Source organism: Tiliqua scincoides, chromosome 3 (genome assembly GCF_035046505.1).
Source record: "Tiliqua scincoides isolate rTilSci1 chromosome 3, rTilSci1.hap2, whole genome shotgun sequence".
NCBI classification, from domain to species: Eukaryota; Metazoa; Chordata; class Lepidosauria; order Squamata; family Scincidae; genus Tiliqua; species Tiliqua scincoides.
Window position 1 is genome coordinate 174,348,775 of NC_089823.1, and position 21,414 is coordinate 174,370,188.

Consider the following 21,414-nt stretch of genomic DNA (forward strand, 5'->3'; position numbering starts at 1 on the left):
CTGGTGACCATACATGCTCCTCAGCAGCAAAGTTGCCTTATGCCAGTGCGCAGTCAGAGCACCTTTTTCAGCTGGCACTGATTGCTTTGTGGCAGTCAGTAATGGCGCAGGAGGGATGGCGTGTATAGGTTTGGAGCTTTAGTTATCACAATAAGTCATAGGCACTGCACCTATAGGAGCTACAGGTCAAAAGAGATATGTCTTTCTTATGTCTTATGAATATTGAGCTGAAACAGTTTTTAGGAAGTCAGCACAAAGTGTAACTCTGCAAAGTTTCCTTATAAAATACATGATTTATCAATAGTATATTAATTTGCGGTAAACAAATATATGGAAGGAGGTTAGACCAAAAGACACACAATAGTCCTTTATAAACATTTGCTTATTAATACCTTTATTAACATCTTAAATTCATTTAAACTGGCAAAAGTTATATTTTTGCTATAAATTCAACACCTGGCCACTTTGGAATATACAATAGTTCCATTCTTCACAGTTTCAGCTGAATAGTGAATTGTTTTATTATGATTTATAAATAAAAAGTTTGCCAACTCGGAATAAGTTTGTTGTATAAGCATAACTAAAAGTGTCAAGTGCTGGGATAAGATATGATGGGACAGAAAAATTCTACAAAAGATATCTTGCATTCAAATTACTGGTTTCTCAGCCATGATGGAAATGAAAAAAAACATTTCCACTTAACAAAAAGCAAACATTTTCCCCCAAATACTGATAAATTCCTTCATATTTCCTCAAAAACATATGGATGGATACAATGCAAAAATGGATGCAATGAAATCTCAATAAGGCATGTCATGAAAACAATATTCTTTCCCACACTAAAAGTGGGACTTAAAAGTATTCATAATGTTGAACATGGTTTGAAAGGAATTGGAAGAAATGTCAGCAGACTAGTTGGCTTTCCATCAGATAGAATTGCAATTGAATAACTCAGGTTCTGCATCAGAATACTTTTGTTGTGCTTTTCTTTGATTTGGAGCTAGTGTTAAACTTCAGTCTTGCATTTTATCTGGTTTGTCTGCATATAGTCATGAAAATGTGCAAGATTCAGGAAAAAGTAAGTACCTTGATTATAGTTGGAAAATTAAGCATGTGCTTTAAATTTCTTCCAGTGAAATTAATGAGAGTTTCAAGTGCTTAATACAACTGGATCATGCCCAATATATTTCCCACTCATTTTTCTTTTAAGTTCACATTGTCATGTAAAGACAAAATCAAAGTAAAATAGGATCATGAGATCTCTTTCATTAAGAAGCTTCTCAAAACTTCTGAGACTCCATGCAAAAAAAACTACTTGCCAAGCACAAAGACCACAAACCAACAAACATTACTTAAGCTGCTTGCAGTTGATGAATTTAACCTTGCTTAATGCTGTGTTGAATTATGTGCCAGCATTCTTTACATTATCTCATATGGAATTGGCCTCCTCCATTTATTTTTCAAAACAAATCCTGCAAGAATTAGGACAGCAACTGCTGGAATGACAGAGGCAACAATGTATGGCACATATGAGAAATGGGTTTCTGTTTTTGCTTGCAGCTCTGCTTTTGTCTCTGCAAATCAAGACCGAAAAAAGGAAGGTGAGATTAATTATCTGCTTGAGCGGTCATCAGAATGCACAACCCCAATGCCCTGTAAATCAACCGCTAGGAATGTCTGTGTTAACATTGTTGCACAATAAGTTTTCTTGCTGCATTATACTTCCCCTCCCAACCCCTGTACAACCCAGCAAAACTGTTCAGTGCATCACTCTGGCAGTGCAGTGAATTCAGCAGAAGTTGGAGGAAACAGTGGATCAACTGTTGGCAATTGGCAGCCCCATCCTATCTAAATCCTCTGCCCCCCCCACCAATGCAGTCATGCCACCAGACCACATGCTGCATCCTGTGGGGGGGAGGGGGGATAGTCCTGGAGGTCTCTGCCAGGTAAGAGAATATGTATTCCCTTGCACAGGGGTAAGCCCTCACTAGCCTACTGGGTCTACTTGGACTTGCACCAGCTATTTGGCTGGTGCATGTCAGAGTGTACTCAGGAAGGCAAACCGAGGGAAGAAGGATAGGTTATTGATGGCACTGCTGCTTCCATCAATAGGGGAAGCACCTTCCCCTTCCCAGCCTCAATCCACCACCCCCCAACGCCCCAGTCTCCACTCTGTCTCTCCCCCTCTTTGCCATGTTCTGCCCGCACCGCATCTCCTTCCGCCCCCTTCCGACATACTGGTGCTGACATACTGTACTAGAACACTAGTTCTAGCAGCAAAAGACCCTTGTAGGATTGGGCCATAAGAATGAATGGAAAAGCCAGACAAAGTTAAACAGTGACTGCTGTGGAGAGCAGAGGGTGACTGGAGAGAAATTCTTAGAAATCCCTTCATATAATGAAATTGAGTGAGGAGGTACTGTTTGGTACCAAGATGCATTAAAATCATGTTAAGTGGCCTGATTTAGTGCTGACCAGGATAGGTATATTATGACTGCTAGTACTTCCATTTATACTCTGGTTCCCATCCATGCTCTCTTAAGCTCTCAAACCAACAAGCCACAGAAGTTGCTTTGCATTAATTTTTGCCAACTTCAAACAGGTCCAGAATAGCCAGTGAATACTGAAAGAAAAATATTGTTTTGATTTACCAGCATTTCTGTTCTGAATGTTATCCTTCTGAAGAGCAATTGGCCCAATAATGACATCCACTTTGTCCTGATAGGAATTGGTGTCTCTCTTGGCTCTAGGCAGATTCTGACAACCCTGATAACATCGGGAGGAATAGTCACGGGCTCTGCAAACCACCACTTTGCACTGCAGGTAAACTGATGGATATCTGTGAATAAAGTCAAAGGCCCGGAAGGAAAACCGTAATCTATTTCCATATGGTGAATAGTAGGTCTGATAGGTGGAATCTTGGATGCACCTGCAGGAAAACAAAACAGAATTAAACCAGACTATACAATCAATATATTACATGCACAAATAAAAACTACCTGTTTTGAACGGTGCTGAAACAAAACATACACAAATAGCTTAAATGTTGGGTTTTAGCCCAGAAACTTGGTCATGACTAAACACCAGAGAAATCAGTGAGACAAATTAGTTGAGATTAACATAAGGCCCATTAACCCATTTTTGCCCTGCCCACAGATGTACACATTTGGTCCCTGTTTCATATATGCAACATGGAGCAGAAATTGCTTCACTTTGGTAGCACTTAAATCATCATGACAAACTTTCTTTGGATAAAACTCAATATGAATAATATCAGCATATATACTTGATTCCACAAGTATGTCTTCGCTGGAAGTCAGTGATTAGTTTCATTGATTTATCATGTTAAACCTGGATTGTCATTATCAATTGACAAGAAAATGTCACTATAGGGCAGGGCTTCTCAAACTGGGGGGTCGTGATGCCCCAGCCAGAGGGTCCTAGCCTCTGCCCCCTTAAGGGGCGGGGGCAGGGGCGAGGCAGCTACATGATGCCCAGGATCGCGTTGCTCAGGGGGCTGCAGGGACTGGTATTTATTTACCAGTCAAAAAACAATCATGTAGTGACTCTCCTAAAAAATGTTAGAATAAAACCCATTATATGCTTGCCCTCCCTCCGGCTTATGATGTAATAATGTATGAAATGGCATCTGCAGAGTTCACCTGCAGCAACATATTATAATATAAATTGGGAAAGCAGACCTGGAAATCATTAACACCTCTCCCCTGTTTCTAGGTAACCTTTGACCAGGCTCTGGTCTGCAGTCTGAGAGCACACATGAGGTAGCTCTGGAGCTGAAGCAAAGCATTCTGGTCCATGAAGGTGTCTGGATGGGAGACTGTGTGAGAACTACATAAAAATACTTGGAGAACATAAAGAAGGAGGAACAGGATGTAAGTAAATAAATAAATGCTCTGGTGGCACTGAATTAAGAGTGGTGAATCCCCTTAGCTATCTTTTTTTTACCTTTCATTGCTTTCTGCAAGAAAGTGAAAGCTTCTGCAAGCTTAACCTTCACAATGTCAGTTGTGTAAGGGTTCTAGGAAACAAGTAACCCAAGTTTAAGTTTCATTTTCCTGAAAGTGACTATCTGAAAGCACATGCATAGTTATCTGTCAGGGTATCTGGGTTCAAAATTTTCACCCAGGAACATTTCAATTAATGCAGAGGTGATGTTGTTTTGACATATGCCATGACATGAAATTGTCATATGCTAGCCTCATCTCTTGAGAATCTCACTGAAATGAGAAGGAAATCAGAAGGTGACATGTGGCTATTTAGGCACATGAGGGTCCAGTCCTATCAAAATTCCAGCAGTGGCATAGCTAAGGGGTTGCAGGAGTAGCAAATACACTGGGCAACAAGCTTTAGGGGGACAACAAGCTGAGTTTGACACTAGTGGCCAAAATTGTGAAAACCTTCGTATGTATGAATAATACCATCATGTTATATATCATTGGAAAGGTCATTTAATGAAGAATGCAATGAAACAAACCATATAACTGTAGATATATGTATCTGTATCTGTGTAGAATAAAGATACATAAGAATATCTGTATTCTATCAAAAATTATGTCCAGTTAACTAGTAAAAGAACACAATTGCCTTACAGAACAAAAAGTGCATTTTCTTAACTCAAAACAGACCTATGAGACTGATTGTTCTGAGAGCCAATGAGATGTTGTTATGATACAGCATGGAACCAGTAAGGTGTTAATATGAGTCATCTCTCATTTTCATGTATCATAATACAGTTACCCCAGCTAACAAGATAAAGAGGCACTTTTTCAAGTGGTGCTCCTCTTATATTTAGGAGGAGGGAATAACCGTTCCTCTTCACCCCAGCACAGTGTATCTAAACAATAAGGGGCACACTTTTTATTTATTAACTTAATTAATTAAATTTGATTTTGTCATGGGGGCGCTACAAAATCTTCTTTGACCCCAGGTAACAGATAGATGCCTTAGCTATGCCACTGGCTGGGGGAGGTGGCAGAGCAAGTGGGTTGCAAGTTGCTGGGGGGAGGAGACAGGTTTGCCCTCAATTTTCACTTTTAAAAAGCCCGGGTGTGACATCACTTCCAGTTGTGACATCACTTCCGGGGCATCATTTTTAGCTCGGCACTGGGCTACACAATCATTAGCTACCCCACTGTTTTCCAGCATTGATGCAGCCACCATGCAGCCCTGAGGTAAGGGAACAAACATTCCTTTACCTTGAGGAGACCTCTGTGATTGTCCCTCCAGCACAAGATGTAGCACGAGCCCCTCTGGCATGGCTGTATCAGTGCTGGAAATTTGGATAGGACTGGGCTCTGAAGTTATCAAGTACAACTTGATAACTTCAGACCACAAAGCATGCTTTCAGTTAGTTAATACTCTGCTTCACAAATATGTTCACATAATCTTTTTTTTGAACTGGGGAATCTTAATAAGAATGATAAATGTGAATTGTCATAATACAATATTACTAACTGCAGTTTTATTTATAGTGAAAATCAGGTCAGTTCTGTTTGGTTCTGGTTAGCTTCAGTTAGATCTATCAACCCTATTTAATTTTGCCTAGACTGTGTCAGAGGGTGAAGTCAAACCAATCACTACACATGTGATATAGGATTAGTGGCTAAAGAGGGTGGAATGATCTACACAGTACAGTTGCTGCAATTCTGTGGCTGTGCAGAGATATTTAACAACCTGGATGGGTTAAAGACATCATCAGGTTCTACCTGGGTAGGCCACTGGTGGTTTTTATTAACACCAAGTGACCCAATACCAGTTTCATATGAAAGGAAACTACACACTACTCTGCAGTCATGTTTAATGAAGCCCTGATGCCACTTTCTCCTTTGGAAAGGGAAGCTTAATGGAGAAATGAGTCTTTAGAATAATTGCTGCTACAATTGGCAATAGAGAAGGTGCCATCAGGGCTTTGTTACAGACAGCCACATCTAATGTGTGGTTTTCCATTCAATTCCTTTTTAGTTATCACTAGCAAGGAAGTGCACAGGATCTTCTCTTTCTCTGGTCAGCAGCAACTGCCAGTAGTGCATAATCCAGCAACTGATCATACAGACCAAGAATAAGCAACTTATCTGTTTTTGGGGGCCACTGTATGATCAATCCTACACATGCAGTATGCAGGATGGATTGTGAGGTCCACCAGCATATTGCACAGGGCATTGGTAAGGCAGCCTCACTGCCATTCTGCAACGCGCTGCTGATGGAACAAGGCCTGGGGAACTTTGCACTGCTAATAGCATCCCACAGACTTCTCACAAGCGTGTGTCTCCTGGCAGTGGGGTAGATCAGGGTGGGGAGTGGGACTGTTAAGGCCAGAACTGGTGCAGATTGGGGGTGGATTTCAGTGGCAGCAGTGTCTACCAGGTTCTATGTCCCTGTCCAGCCTGGACATGACCCTGGCAGGCTCCTCAAGGCTAAACTAGCAAAAGGGCTGGTGTAGCTTCATAGAGGCTCATTGGAAACCATGGAACAACAGAGGAGAGAAGTAAAACTTTTTTTTAATTTATGCCTCCCCACTGACCTGGACCCCAGCCCCTACAGGATGCAGTTGTCACTACATCAGCAGTCAATCACTATGCAGGCCAGACTGGGTTAGTATTGGATCACTAGTGATCGGAATGACTGACAAGCTGAAGGCAAATTGTTTTCCTGCTATTTGAACCAAGCCAAGAAATATGGTGATGACAGATTATTTTGTATATTGAACTCTATCAGATAGCACAGGTTCAGTGGATTCTCATCATTTGATGACTGTAAAGACCAGTCCTCAGTGGGAAAAACCGTTTGTCTAAAAATGGAAAGAATTGTTCCTCTTCATCTCTAGGTATAAGGGAATTCAATCAGTTTCCTAGTAAAGTACCTCCAGCAGCTGCACTTAAAAATTCTGCCATTCCAATTTATTGATTCCACATAATTTCTAAGCAGGGGAGCACCATGAAATCTGATAGTAACGGAAAATGGGATTTGCTTAGTGGTAACAAGCAGAAGTAACCTACAGTAAGTATACACTTCTAATTATACTAAAGATTATTAAATGTAGCAAATTTATGATTGCACCCTAGAACTTGAGCAGTCTTCTTTTTAAAATAGCTAAAAATGAAATAAAGAATTGTTCAATATCAAAATACATTTTCCTTACAAATCAAATGCCTTGACCACCTTAAAAGAGGTGATAAAAGAGTATCCTTACCCATACTTTATGATATCATAAGTCACACTTGTAAAATCACTGAAGGATGGTGATGCTTTACATGTATCCAGAAACAGGACCAGATTTGAGTCAGTGCTATGAAGGTAAACTTGCAGATATAAAACCTGATTCAGTTCAACATAATATGGTGAGTCGTACACTGGATACCAGAAGGACGATGAGTGATAAAATGTAAGATTCGCACTGTAACGGCCATACTGAGTTTTATTGATCTCCTTTATGTCTCTGGCGATATACATTGTTTCTACCCAAGTATTTTGTAGCATCTTACAGTTGACATGCAAATGAAGATCCTTTTGCCTTTTAATGATATGGCCTGAAACAGATGCTGTGATCAGGTTTGAATAAATAATAGTATCAGCATCTCCCTGTAGAAAACATGAAAAAATAAAATGCATTTTATGACGTGGGAATGTTTTGTCATTTGAATATATGAAGAGGCCTTTACGGAGTCAAACCACTGAGCCATGTAGTCTTCACTGAGTAACAGAGACTCTCTAGAGCAGTGTTTCTCAAAGTGTGCTCCTAAAAGGCTCTGAGGTCCCTCAGGGCTCCACTAGCGCATTGTAAGTGGCTGCCATCTGTTTGGTGCTACATCACTCCACACATGCATCAGCACTCTGGGGCTCCTGACACTCCACACATGTACCAGTGGGGCTCCCTGAGACTCTCTTTAGGAGTGTAAAAGGCCCCAGAGGCCAAAAACTTTGAGAACCACTGCTCTAGAGCAGGGCTTTCCAAACCCCAGTCTGCCCAGATCTGGGGTTTGGGGAAAGCCTTTCATCCGGTGAGTAGAGCTTATTGTTCTGCTGTGGCACTGTGTGTAGTCCAAATAGATGGGGACACAGGTGCACTCTGGGCAGTCACATTTTTTTTTTTTTACATTTTTCCCTGGCCCCCTTGACAAAAGTTGCAGGAGCTGATATGGGGTTTGTATATGAAATGCAGAAGGTTCTCTTGAATGCCAGCTTCGTCCCAATGTCTCAGACTTAAGTGGACAATCGTAATACATTGTCCTTTGTACTTTCTTCATCTTTTGAAAATGGGAGGCACAAGTTGGTATCCACACTTCAAAAAGGCCGAATTGTGCCATCAACATGTCTACCAGCTTCATTTTGAAATCTCATTGTTCAATAATGTCATTGCATTTTTGACACTGAAATTTCTGTCTGGTGAATGAAAAAACTATGATTATGTGTTATGTAAATCCAGTCGTTTGCTTTGTAAAGGGTAGGGAAATATTTTGTATTTGATGTGGATTTGTATTTTACCTTCTTTGATTCAAAGGCTGACTCCTGGCAAACCCAATAGAAATTATCTTCTCATTTTGCTTGCTTTTAAGGGCCCAATCATATCCAACTTTCCAGTGCTGGTGCAGCAGCAATGCAACCCTGAGGAAAGGGAACAAATCTTCCCTTAACTGGAGGAGGCCTCCATGACTGCCCTCCTAACACAGTATGCAGCGTATGCCCCAAGAGCATGGCTGCACCAGCACAGGAAACTTGGATAGGATTTGGCCCTAAGTATTTGCTTGTTGTATAGTACAATACATTCATATTTTTTTATCAGTTGTTGGTGAGAAAGCCATGGATTTGGAAGCTAAAGGTCACTGTCCTCTAAGGGGTGATCTTCAGATTTATGCAGTGCTTCTTGAGTGTTTAGTGCATTTCAGATATTTTGTCTCAGCAATCTATTTTGTTCTTCCTTCAACTTTAGCTGTAAAGAAAGGACTAGGAGTATGATTTATAAAAACCAACTAAGGTTCTTATAAGGGTTCTCTAATGTGAGGAAGTGTCCTCCTCACATCACAAATGGGGTGGAGGAGCAGTTATAAGCATGGCTCTTTCTCACACTGCTAAAGTAAGATGAGTAGCCATGGGTCACATTCAAGGAACCCATTGTCAATGCACATGACCCAGACAGGTATGGTGATATAAGCTGCAAGGCCACTAGCCACCAAGGAGCCCAGGCTGGAGCAGAGGTAGACTAGGCCAAGCAACAGAGTTGCCAGAGAATAGAGTGGGCCATCATGGACAGAGGAATGTCATCTAGCAGGCTCTCCAGGGAACTTCCAGATAGAGCTGTTATACCAGCGACATTGTTGGAAATGCATAGTTTACATAGAGCCAAGAACATAAGAACATATGAACATAAGAACATAAGAACAAGAAGGCCTTCCTGGAGCCAGTTTAGGCCCAATCTGAGAGGCCAATATCTACCATTTACTCCTGAATAAACCCATTGGAGGGGGGTGGATGGGTGGCTGATGGTCAAATAGGCACATCTCAGCAGGATCTCAGCTATCATCTAGCCCCACAACTGTTCCTGGGGTCCTGAGGGTAATGAACACAAGATCTAGGCAGGACTTGAGGTTCAGGTAGGCAGCGTTGGTTCCCTTAAGATCTCAGGTTCTTCCTGAAGTATTAGTTCTGGCTCTCTTTCCAAGCCTGTGCTGTCTGTTTGCCTGTGAGTGGAGCCAGAGGACACTGCAGAGGTTAGCTCCCCTTCCTCATTGGACATTGAGTGGAGCTGGGTCATGACACACAAGCTGTGATCTCTCCCCACACCATCAGCATTGTATTTTCTAAAATCTGGGGCAATGTTGGCCAAGGGGCTAGCTGCAATTTAGGTGTCTCCTATACAGAGCAGGGTTTCTCACAACACAGCATGGGTAGAGCCATGCTGGAACAATTTTCATGCTCTGAATATAACACAAGAAGAAAGTCAACAAGGCCAAACAAGGATGGGGAAGCAAAGCTATTCCTCTGTGCTTATTCACTGTACATGAAACTGTGCGGACAAGGTCAACTGAGCCTAGTGCACATGCTTCAGTTTGTGGGTATTTTCTAAAATGAATCATGACACATTCAACAGCCCTATATTAAAGAGAAAGAAAAGATATGCAAACATTCATACGATACAAATCATCATACCTCTCTTCTGGTTTGACAGCCATTGTATGGTATGTTGAATATAACATAATAAGGTGTGATCTTTGGTCTGCAGTATGGGTCAATCAACTTAACATCCCATGGAGAGTAGCCTTCTGAGTTCAGGTAGGATCTACTAATTATAGCATACATATATTCTGATAAACACAGAAGAGCTGGCAAGTGGGAAAAAGAAGTCCTATTAGTGCATTGAAACAAACAAGTCTATTGTTATTATTATTATTAATACAGTACCATCAATGTTCATTGCAATATCTGTGTGCAGGGTACCATAAAGCAAAAAAGGCATAGGAAGCAGTGCATGCTCCATTGATACAGCTGCATTGGCGGGGAGGGGGGGCGTTAGTCAGGCTTGGGTTATTATTTAATACAGCTGCTTGGTAGGCTGTGTCTTCTCTGTAATACACACAAACCCTATATAAACAGCCTAATCCTATCCCCGGCAGGGCTGCTGGGTGCAGCAGCACCAAAATGGTGACTGCTGTATCCAGAGGCCTCATGGAGGCTGCTGGAGAGCTCCTTGGGGGAAGGGGATTTTTGTCCCCTGCTTGCCCCAAGTAAAGGCGCAAGCTCTGCAATGGGGCTATTTTGCCAGCACAGACTTGAGAACCTGTGTGTTAGGTTTTTCAGCGCAATATGGAGGATAGAATCTAGTGGAGGAGGCCTCCACCAGTCCCACCCCCTCCTGGGAAGGTAGAGAGGATGGAGGAAGCAGAGAAAAGAGAGAATTAAAAAAAGAGATAATAGAATGGAGGAGCAGAAGCCAAGAGGGCAAAAGGAGGATCTGAGGAAGACAAGGAAAAGGTGAGAGAAAGAGGAAGGGAGAAAAAGAAAGCAGAAGGGCCACAAGGGATACAGAAGATTAGGAGCAGGCAAGAAGGATTCACAAGAGACTGGAGAAAGGAGTGACCTGGGAAGACTGGAGAATATACCCAGACCTTGGGGAAGATCTCAGCTTGTCCAGGATGAATCTGACAGAGAAAGGGGCAGAAAGGAAAGGGGTCTTTCCAACCCAGTGCTGGGTAAGAGAGCAGCCCCAAAGGTATTGTCAAGCCCATCCAACTATACATTTAGGAGAAACAATATAACAGTAGGCAGCCTGGGTGCTTTGTTATCCCTATAGGCTTTTTTCTGGGCCTGTGTGAAGAGTCTCAACCTGATTTGCAAGACTGAGACAATCAGTGAAAAGAGTGAAATAACTCAGCAGAAGTGCCTGCCTTTTCTGTTTGTACCATGATTCAAGAAATTCTTAATTATCCTGGTCATAAGTTAATGCGGTTTCTGGTGTGCAATTCCTATATGACCTTCCAAAAAAAAACCCAGGAGGTGGAGTTGCCCCTGTGGGAGGTGGACAGGCAGATGACAACACCTCAGTCAGGATTTGTAACTGGAGCATAACAAATAAATGGTGTTCTAAGGTGGGGGTGATATTGAAAATGGAAAGAAAGAAAAGTCTAATCTAAAATCTAAAAAGTCCAAGCAAATGTAACAATGTGGGCCAAAATTAGACTTACTTGTGTTCCGATCAGCATGGATAGTTTGATAGCTTGCATAAAAGCCTTGTGCTGTACTACTTCCATCAGTACGAAATCGAACTGTCATCATGTTGGAAGTTGATGTAAAGGTGTGATAGGAACCATAACAAATCTTCCCAAGCAAAGAAGAGCTACTGAGAGGTCCATCATAAACCGCAACATAATCACATGGGCAACTGTATCTGTTACAAACTTCTAGTCTGGAAAGCAAACATGTACATGATGTTTGTACTCTGATGTAAATTCACAATGCATAATGCACAATCAGCATCTGGAATCCATCCCTTTTGCTACTATTTCAGGACAGATTCTCTATTTTTTGTGTGTCTAGGGTAATAAAAAGTTGCTCAAACAACAGTAAGCATCAAAATAGCTGATATCAGAGTGCTGCAAGTTTGTTTTTTTTAAAGACTCATACAGGCATCCACTGCTTAACAATGGTTCGCTTAATGACAGACCACATATATGACTCTGGTCAAAGCACAGTAAAGATGCTCTTAATGAGGCAATCACATCTCTCATACATCTCCCAGCAGAGTGTCTGTTTACACAATAGAGAGGCTCTTAATGCAAAGAAAAGGCACCCTATCTCCAATAGCCTGTGCAAGCAGCAAGTGTCTGGCAGGGAGTGTCTGTTTACACAACAAAGGCAATAGATTGGACTGAATGTTCACTTAATAACCTAATTGCGTAACAATGGGGATAGGAGAATGTATCCCCATCTTAAGTGGTGCACACCTGTAATTGTGTTGAAGCTTTACTTACATGAAACTTTGAAATGTAAGTGTTATTCTTGAATTGCTTTCTACTTGTATTTCCCATACACAATCAGCATGGTTTGGGTAGTTGTTGGGATAAAATGGACTTTGAAATGACCCCGATGGACCGTGAAGGAAACCGCCACAATTTACTGGTGAATCTAAAAAACCAATGTAAAACACAGAACACATAGCACATAATTATCAAGACAGGGTACAATTCTATTCAACTTTCCAGCACCAATGCAGCCACAATGCAGTCCCAAGATAAGGGAACAAACATCTTGAGGAGGCCTCCATGATTGCCCCTCTACAGCAGGATACAGCACACACCCTGTTGGCACAGTTGCATCAGTGCTGGAAAGTTGGATTGGATCACATTCTTAGACATACTAGTTACTGCTTGATAGTTTGAGCTACCATGCTGATGAGTACCATCAGAATCCCCTCCTTCATGGACAGTGAATTTCTGGGTGAGATGCTTCATGTCCCTGACCTGTAGGGAGTACTCAGTCCCATGTTTGTCTTCAATAGGTCTGCTTTCTCTGCACCCAGCTCCTTTCACTACATCTCTTGTGATGGAACAACTGGCAAAGAATGAGTCACAGCTCACTCCAGCCTGTATAGCAACTAACTGTGGCTGAATTCCACTTAATTCCCAAGACTTCTCAAAATTAGATACCAACAATCACACAACGACTGTGAGTATTTAAGTAGCAATGTCAAAATGAAGAGGTTTGCAGAAGAAACCCTGTTTGTGCAAGGTGGGAGGGGTGATTTTTATTAAGCCACCCTTCCCTCAACAGTTTCTTGTGCCTCCCAAATACAGCTCTTGAGGGTCATCCAACCCATAGGAAATGTTTTGAGAGTATGCAGGGGGCAGTAGAAGAAAAAAACAAACAAACAAAAACCCTCTTGCACAAATGTGGCTTCTTCCACTAGCAGAAGACATTAGAATGCAATCCAGATACATTTTTTCCTTTGAGCAGAGAGTTACTGGGTTAGTTAGGTGATACTTGTCTAACCACCCCCCCCCACTCCATGGAATAAGGCTATGAGAACACTGGAGCGTGCATGCCCCACACCCTTCCCTCCACACCAGTGCACCACTGCTGAATTGCATGGATGGTGGGTCACCTGGACTAGCACTCCAAATGTGATCTCAGTAGTAATTGTGCATGAATCCCCCCCCCATGTGATGAGCAACAGCATCCCATGGGAGGGAGAGGGATACACATGCCTGTGGTGTGTTCACATCCAAACTGCATGCAGAAGAGACTTGTTGGACAACTGTCATCCAAACTGACCCACTGTGGTTTTCAGTTTTTGTTTTCTTTTTCTTTTTTAATAGTGCTGATTTAATAGGGATGTATAGCAAGTCTTTCTTAACCAAAATTGAGACAAGTATGGAATGACAGATTTCACCTCTAAACCTGACTTATAAAGAGACATCAGAGGACATTCCCTAATGTGCCATTTGTTACCTAGGAGATCTATTGCATACACAAAATCCTCTGCCTGCAAATATTTCTCCATTCACTTCAGTGAAAGTGTAACATTCATGGGCACCAAATATAGAGATGCCTTCTCCAGAAAAACGAACAAGGAAGTTTTTTGCATGCATGCTCCATGTTTCACTGGGGTATACGCAACATTATGGACCCTGGGTAAAATTTTGCTTTCTGCTAAACTCATTGACAGACCTTAAAAAAAAAAGTTTCACTAAAAGAGAGACTACCAGCCCAGTCCTAACTAAATCCCCCAATCCCATGGGGGATGTTCTGCTGCTGGAGGTTTCCTTGGGGTAAAGGGAACATTTGTCACCTTGTCCCAGGTTAAGCCCCAGCAACTGCCATGGGTCAACTCAGACCTGTGCCAGTGATATCACTGGAACATTAATCTGTGCAGGTCTGGGAAGGGATATGCTGTGCACCCCTGCCACTTAACCTTCCTCATTCCCAGACTGGATCTACCCACCGCCCACCCCATCTCTTCCTGCCCTCTCTGCCCCCTGCTGGGCTTACCTACTCCAGCAGGCCTCTGTCACTGTGCTAGCGTGTACAGGAAGGTTCTGGCCATTCCACCAATGTGCTAGCTCCTTGTGCTGCCACAAAGTGCTTTACAGTGCTTTTGTGGCAGCTGCTTCCTTCAGTTAGGATTGGGCCATAAGGCTGCAAATCTATGCACACTTTCCCGAGAGTAAGCCATACTGCAGACAATGGAACTTACATCTGAATAGACACACATAGGATTGTGCTCTAAGCTATCATGGTTTGCTGTTCTGACCAATCACTCAGAAGTCAACACCATGAAACTATTTTAGTAGCCAAAGACTTCTGCAATTCCCATTTTGTCATACCAAATGAAAACACTTATTCTGTGTAATAACCTTAACTAACTGACAGTTATAGAAATATAAATAAAAAAAGAAGGGATTACTTGTTGTTCCTGGCCACCATGTAGGATGATGAGATGGAGGCACTAAAGATTAAGATAAACAAAAAACACAGAACAGTATAAACAAATGAACAGTAACACTGAGAATCATCTAAAAAAAAAAAGTAGCCACTGCTTTCATATATGAATATGCACCTCCTGATGTTGCAACTGTTTAATTTTACAAATTTATTGTACAGTTTTTATATATCACTTCCCACAATTTAAAAAGTAAATTACCACATAAAATAATAGAAGAGAACATAAACTAATAAAACAAATAAGAAATGAAATAAAGGTCAGGCTCACAGTTTACTATCTAGACAAAGCAGAAAAGTTTTGTTGGCTTTGTAAAAGCAGCCAATGATAGGGTCTAATGCACCTCTTAAAAGAAGACATTGAGAAAGCCCTGTGGATACCAATATGGCATTCTTGGTTGCTTTCCACTTGGATGGGTCTAGCATATCTCAAACTTTAAGGCCTTAAGGTAGGCCTTATATAGGAAAAGGTGTTCCCTGTGAAATGATGGCATGTCTACAGGAATGAGTTAGCATGGATCTAATACCTGAGAAACACTGCTGATCCAACCATGAGGCAAATTGCAAGAGGTCCAAGAACAACAATTTCATGGTATGCTTCACTCTGAGTCTACCACCTAACCCAGTGCTGATGTGAGCCACAAGAAGTGGATAATCCCCATATTTCGCCTGCTCCCTGCACAGTTCCCTTAAAGCCAAAAGTGCAAGATTTAGGGCTTTTTCTACAGGGAGAGAGAGGATGAAGAAGCTTTTTTTTTTTTTTTTGGCACCATCCCTTTAAACAAAACCATAGTGTTACCCTACTGAGACAAAACTCAAGCATACTATACTTTTCAGAAAAAGGCAATTCACATGTCCAGCTTCAACAGGAATGGTGCCATTGGTATGCACATCTGCTACTAACCTGCTAGCTCCTGAGCTCCTGAGGCACCTGCACCCATTTATTGATTTATTTTACTATGTATGTTTGTGAAAATATTACTAATAATGATGATCATGAAACCACAGGAAGATTCCAGTGGGACTGCAATGGAACGAAGCATGTCTGGAACTCTGCAACTGGACACTAAAAGCTCTTCGGTCTGGGCTGAGTGGGTGGAGACCAACTGGTATATTGTTTGTCACCAAAAGCTTTGATTTACAATGGAAGGATTATATGCAAGCTGGTGTGAAACAACCAGATCCATATCATGCTCACAAGGAAAATAAAGAGAGAACCTAGACTATCATTAATGAGAGGAGAAGAAGATGAATGACTACAGTGTGACCAGTGTGACACTTCCAAAAATGGAAGCAAGAGAAGAACTGCTGTGGAGGGGGCGGGGGAGAGTCAATGCCTTCTCTTTCTCATTGAAACATCCTATGTGCACTTGTGAGGTTTCATGGACAATTGCCTTGAAAAAAATAATGGATTCCTTGTCAGACAACAAATTGGTTTTCTCTCCAATTTGGGAAAGAAATAGTATGTTGTGTTGTGTGTGATGGTCCTTCCCAAACCTGGCCAAATGATGTGTTTCTGCAACCAGGAGATGTGCCAATGAGACAAACAGAGTCTAAAATGATTGCTATGTTCTCTGCATGTATAGGTGTGCGCCACTTAACAACCATTCGCTTAACAACAGACTGCATATATGACACTGGTCGAAGCACAATAAAGATGCTCTTAATGAGGCTATCATGTCTCCCATATCCTCCAGCAGAGTGTCTTTTTACACAACAGAGAGGCTCTTAATGCAAAGAAGAGGCAATCAGTCTCCAGTCACCTGCGCAGCCAGGTAGTGTCTGGCAGGGAGTGTCTGGATAGATTGTCAAAGGCAATAGACTGGACTGAAAGTTCACTTAATGACCTAATCGCATAACAGGGATAGCAGAATGTATCCCCATCGTTAAGTGGCGCACACCTGTATTTTGAGGGCACAGAATACAGACCTTCCCAAGCTTCTGCAAATAGGAAGAATGTTTACCTTCAAAGTCTTCCTCTCCATAATTATAAAATGACAAGCTCTACTGTAAGTATCCATTGACAAGGATTAGAGCCCATCATCACGGAAAGAAATGCTCAGTCAAGAAACACCAGGGGATTCCCCCCTTTTTAATTAAACAAAAGGTTAGTATAATAACTTGCCAATAAGATTGAGACTAAAGGATCTGAGTTTTTGCAACTTCTTGCATTACAAATAAAGTATATTTTAACCCATTTCTGCCTAGCCCACAGGTATACACATTTGATCCCTGTTGCAAATATGCAACATTGGGCAGAAATGGCTGAGATCTGATACCTGATTAATCAATGTGCCTCTTTAGTCAATCGAAAGTGTTTTGTAGCTATTTATTGAATCAATTAATTGAATCAGCATTGCTCCCCTAGCTGTAACAGAAGTGTCACAAAGTTATAACACTACTATAGTTGTTCACCAAACTGGAAAAATAAGAGAAGCACTCTGAAAAAGCTTTTGTTAAAGAGATTATTACCTGTTGTGTTATAGCCAGAACCTGAAAAATATAAAGGACAGATTATGAGAGGTCTTGGCATCAATTTGGGACAGTTACTGAGAATTCCGTTAAGCCAACACATTACAAAATACTGATAACTGTCATGTTTATTCATGAGTAGGCAAACATGCCTGTCCACTTGGAAGGGCAGGTTGAAAGGAACGCAACACCATCAGAATGGTGCTGATCTGATGAATGCAAGCCCCAAAAAGCACTTGAGAAGGATGATCCCCTCCTCCAAGCTGACAAATATATTGAGCTTTATGGAAAGTGGAACTGAGTCACATGTTCACATTTACCCACGAGAAAGCCACCGTCTTACTCTATTGAAGAACAGGCAAAAGTGAATGCAAGGCCACCAGAATGGTACCAATCTGATGAACATAGAGCTCAACAAATGCTCCAGATAGCACACCCCCCCCCCCATCACAGTAAAGGGAATAAAAACAGAGGCTTGAACTGGTAAGATGAAACTTTTTTTTTTGTCTTGTAAAGTTAGGTGGGTCCCAATATTGTGTCATTTTAAAAAGTGGGTCCTGGTCCTACAAAGTTTGGGAATCACTGAACTAGTTATATTAGGACATTCTCCTTGATTCAATTCCACGAATTCATCAAAAGGATGATTGTGAGTACCTGTTTTTCCTTTGCAATGTATTGTTCTTGGCGGATGTTTTTTTCCTGCTGTGCTAGCCCAATGCTTTTTGCTTGTTTGCTTTTGAGTCCCTCTCACTGGAGGGTATGGTTTTTTACCCTCCCTTTCCTTCTTTCAAGGGGCTTCGAGTAAACAAATGCTACCATGATTTACATACTTGGGAGGGGATCAAACATTGGAGAAATCCTGTGCTAACACAATTATTCAAGGGAAAATAATTGAGACCCTGCCTGTTCAAGACAGCCACAGTTTAAAATATGCTGATACAGATATGCAATACTGAATACATCTATGACAAAAATCAGAAAGTACCTGAGCAGATGACACCAGCATCTTCATAGTGACTGCAGGCATGAACTCCCCAGCCTCTGTTAGGGCATGCCCAAAGATATGGTTCATGCCCACTACATTCAGTTTTATCCAGAAGAATAGCACCTCTGCCTGCACCAAAATATGCTGATCCCACGGCTGCAACAGCCCATCCACAGCCAAGTTGTCTGCATACCACTTCTGCATCATTTAGATCCCAAAAATCATCACAAACTGTCCCATATGTCCCACGGCCTTGAATTTCTACACGACCCTCACATCTATTACTTCCATTCACCAAATAGAGGACTGGACCTTGGGGGAGGAAAAAAAATACCAAAAGCATGTTATTAATCCCCGAGTTATGGTAATACAGATTGTCAGATTCATTTGAGGGTTTTGCCTTTTAGAATGAAATGGTTTAGGAATGTGGGGGGGGGGGGGGGTTTGAGGTTGACAGAGAGAGAGATTCAGGTAATTGCCTTCCTCAATACAATCAACTGTCTGGTTTTGAGGAGGTAGGAGGAGTCAGGTGTCCTGCAGATCTCCAAGCCTGGGTTGTTTAACCCCCCCCCCCCCCAAGACAGGAGTCTCTGTAGTTATTGGAACTGCAGAAATCTTAAGGTTGAAAATGGCACAAGGGTTGAACAGTTGATTTATTATGCTGCAGATATCGGATAATTTAGACAATAAAGTTTAAATTTTATTTAAACAACAAAGGAAAGCTCAAGTTCTATGCTTGGGATCAGTAGGAAGGGTATTGAGAACAAAACGGCTAGTATTATAATGCCGTTGTACAAATCGATGGTAAGGCCACACCTGGAGTATTGTGTCCAGTTCTGGTCGCCGCATCTCAAAAAAGACATAGTGGAAATGGAAAAGGTGCAAAAGAGAGCGACTAAGATGATTACGGGGCTGGGGCACCTTCCTTATGAGGAAAGGCTACGGCGTTTGGGCCTCTTCAGCAAAGAAAAGAGACGCCTGAGGGGGGACATGATTGAGACATACAAAATTATGCAGGGGATGGACAGAGTGGATAGGGAGATGCTCTTTACACTCTCACATAATACCAGAACCAGGGGACATCCACTAAAATTGAGTGTTGGGTGGGTTAGGACAGACAAAAGAAAATATTTCTTTACTCAGCGTGTGGTCGATCTGTGGAACTCCTTGCCACAGGATGTGGTACTGGCGTCTAGCCTAGACGCCTTTAAAAGGGGATTGGACAAGTTTCTGGAGGAAAAATCCATTATGGGGTACAAGCCATGATGTGTATGCGCAACCTCCTGATTTTAGAAATGGGTTATGTCAGAATGCCAGATGCAAGGGAGGGCACTAGGATGAGGTCTCTTGTTATCTGGTGTGCTCCCTGGGGCATTTGGTGGGCCGCTGTGAGATACAGGAAGCTGGACTAGATGGACCTATGGCCTGATCCAGTGGGGCTGTTCTTATGTTCTTAAGTTTAATACAATATTAATACAAATTGCTGCATTTGGTAGAAGAGGGAGGAGATGGGACAAGGGATGGATCAGACACAAGAGGGGGTGGGATCAGCATTGCCATCACATGTGAAATCCAAATATCCCTCCTGGGACTGATCCACTTGCACAGATCAACACAGACCTGGCCAGTGATATCGCTGGAGCAGGTCCAAGTTGACACATTGAGGTTGCTGAGGCTTACCCTGGGGCAAGGGGACAAATGCCCCCCCTTACCCTGAGGAGACCTCTAGCAGCCAAAAATCCCCTGCAGCTTATAGGGGTAGATGCACTGATGCCACAGCATCACCACATATGGATTTAGATAGGATTGGGCTCTTTAGTTCAGTTTTTCAACTTGGCTGACAAGATAAAGCCATGATTCCACTATCAAGGAAGTGTGCCTTGAAAACTAATATAAAAAAATAATCAAAACCAATACGACATATCCAAACTAATACTGAAAGATATATATTCATGTACTCACCAAATGAATAATATGAAGTGTATACAGCATAAAAGCCTCGATGAGTTACACTACTGTCACTGTGGAACCGCACCACGAGAGAAGATGATGAGGAAATAAATGTTCGGAAGGAACCGCTACAGTAGCGTCCAAGGAGTGTGGTGCTGTCATAGATCTCAACAAAATCATAAGAGCATTCTGTTCTGGAATAAAACATGAAACATATGAATATTCAACTCAAAACAACAAATCACTTGCATTTATTTTAAGAGGAATAAACAATTCATGGACAGCCTGATCCTGACTAAGTGTGCAGTTGCAGCAAAAGCATTGTAAAGCCTGCTGGACCAGTTCGTCCAGTGTAGGGGTGGGGGGAGGTTAAGGAGGGGTGGGGTAGGGAGCAGATAGGCGGGGGATGGGCGGATCGAGCCTAGGAAGGTACAGGACCGGATGCACTGGCATGCGCCATATCTGAACCCTGGGCCTGATCTACAGCTCAACTCAGACTTGGGCCAGCAATATTGCTTGCACAGATCTAAGTTGACCCATAGCAGCTTCTAGGGCTTACCTTAGAGCAAGGGAACAAATATCCCCTTACCCCAAGGAATTATCCAGCAGCCAAAAATCCCCCATGAGATGCAGCAAAAGCCGCACCAGTGCCACTGCATCATCCCACAGGGATTTAGGTAGGATTGGGCTGTGACCTATTCTCAATCCTATTCTCTGCCAGGCCAGACCATGCAATGCTGTGGGCGGAGTATGCTCTGCATCCTAATAGGGGTGGCAGATTACCCAAGAAAGGTAAGTAAAAATCCTTCCTTCTCTGTAGGTCACCTGGCTCCAAGGCTGGTCTTTGACCTATGCCAGCTATTTAGCTGGTGTAAGTCTGAGGACACTTTTGGGGTGTCCAGACCAGGAGGTGAGGATAGAATCTCAGCATGTGCAGCTGCAAAGATCCTCCCACTCCCACCCCTGAACTGTCCCTGGCCTGGCCCACCTCCCATCCCAATCTGCTCACTATCCTTCCCGGAACCATCACCATCGACTTGCTGGTATTGACAGGGGAT

General features: G+C 42.3%; 2 protein-coding genes across 2 annotated transcripts in view; both read right to left on the reverse strand.

Moving 5' to 3' along the window:
- Positions 1-21,414, reverse strand: part of LOC136645210 (deleted in malignant brain tumors 1 protein-like) — a 97,126-nt gene that overhangs the window by 46,118 nt on the left and 29,594 nt on the right. Inside the window, exon 9 of the mRNA XM_066621447.1 lies at positions 18,407-18,718. Coding sequence (XP_066477544.1) covers positions 18,407-18,718 — 312 coding nt within the window. The remainder of the gene's footprint in view (positions 1-18,406; positions 18,719-21,414) is intronic.
- On the reverse strand, positions 1,420-11,787 carry LOC136643832 (deleted in malignant brain tumors 1 protein-like). The gene is made up of 5 exons (XM_066619193.1): positions 11,697-11,787; positions 10,165-10,337; positions 7,211-7,599; positions 2,652-2,929; positions 1,420-1,574 (listed from the first exon to the last, which is right to left on the reverse strand). Exons 1-5 carry the CDS (start codon positions 11,785-11,787, stop codon positions 1,420-1,422), a joined length of 1,086 nt encoding a protein of 361 aa, XP_066475290.1.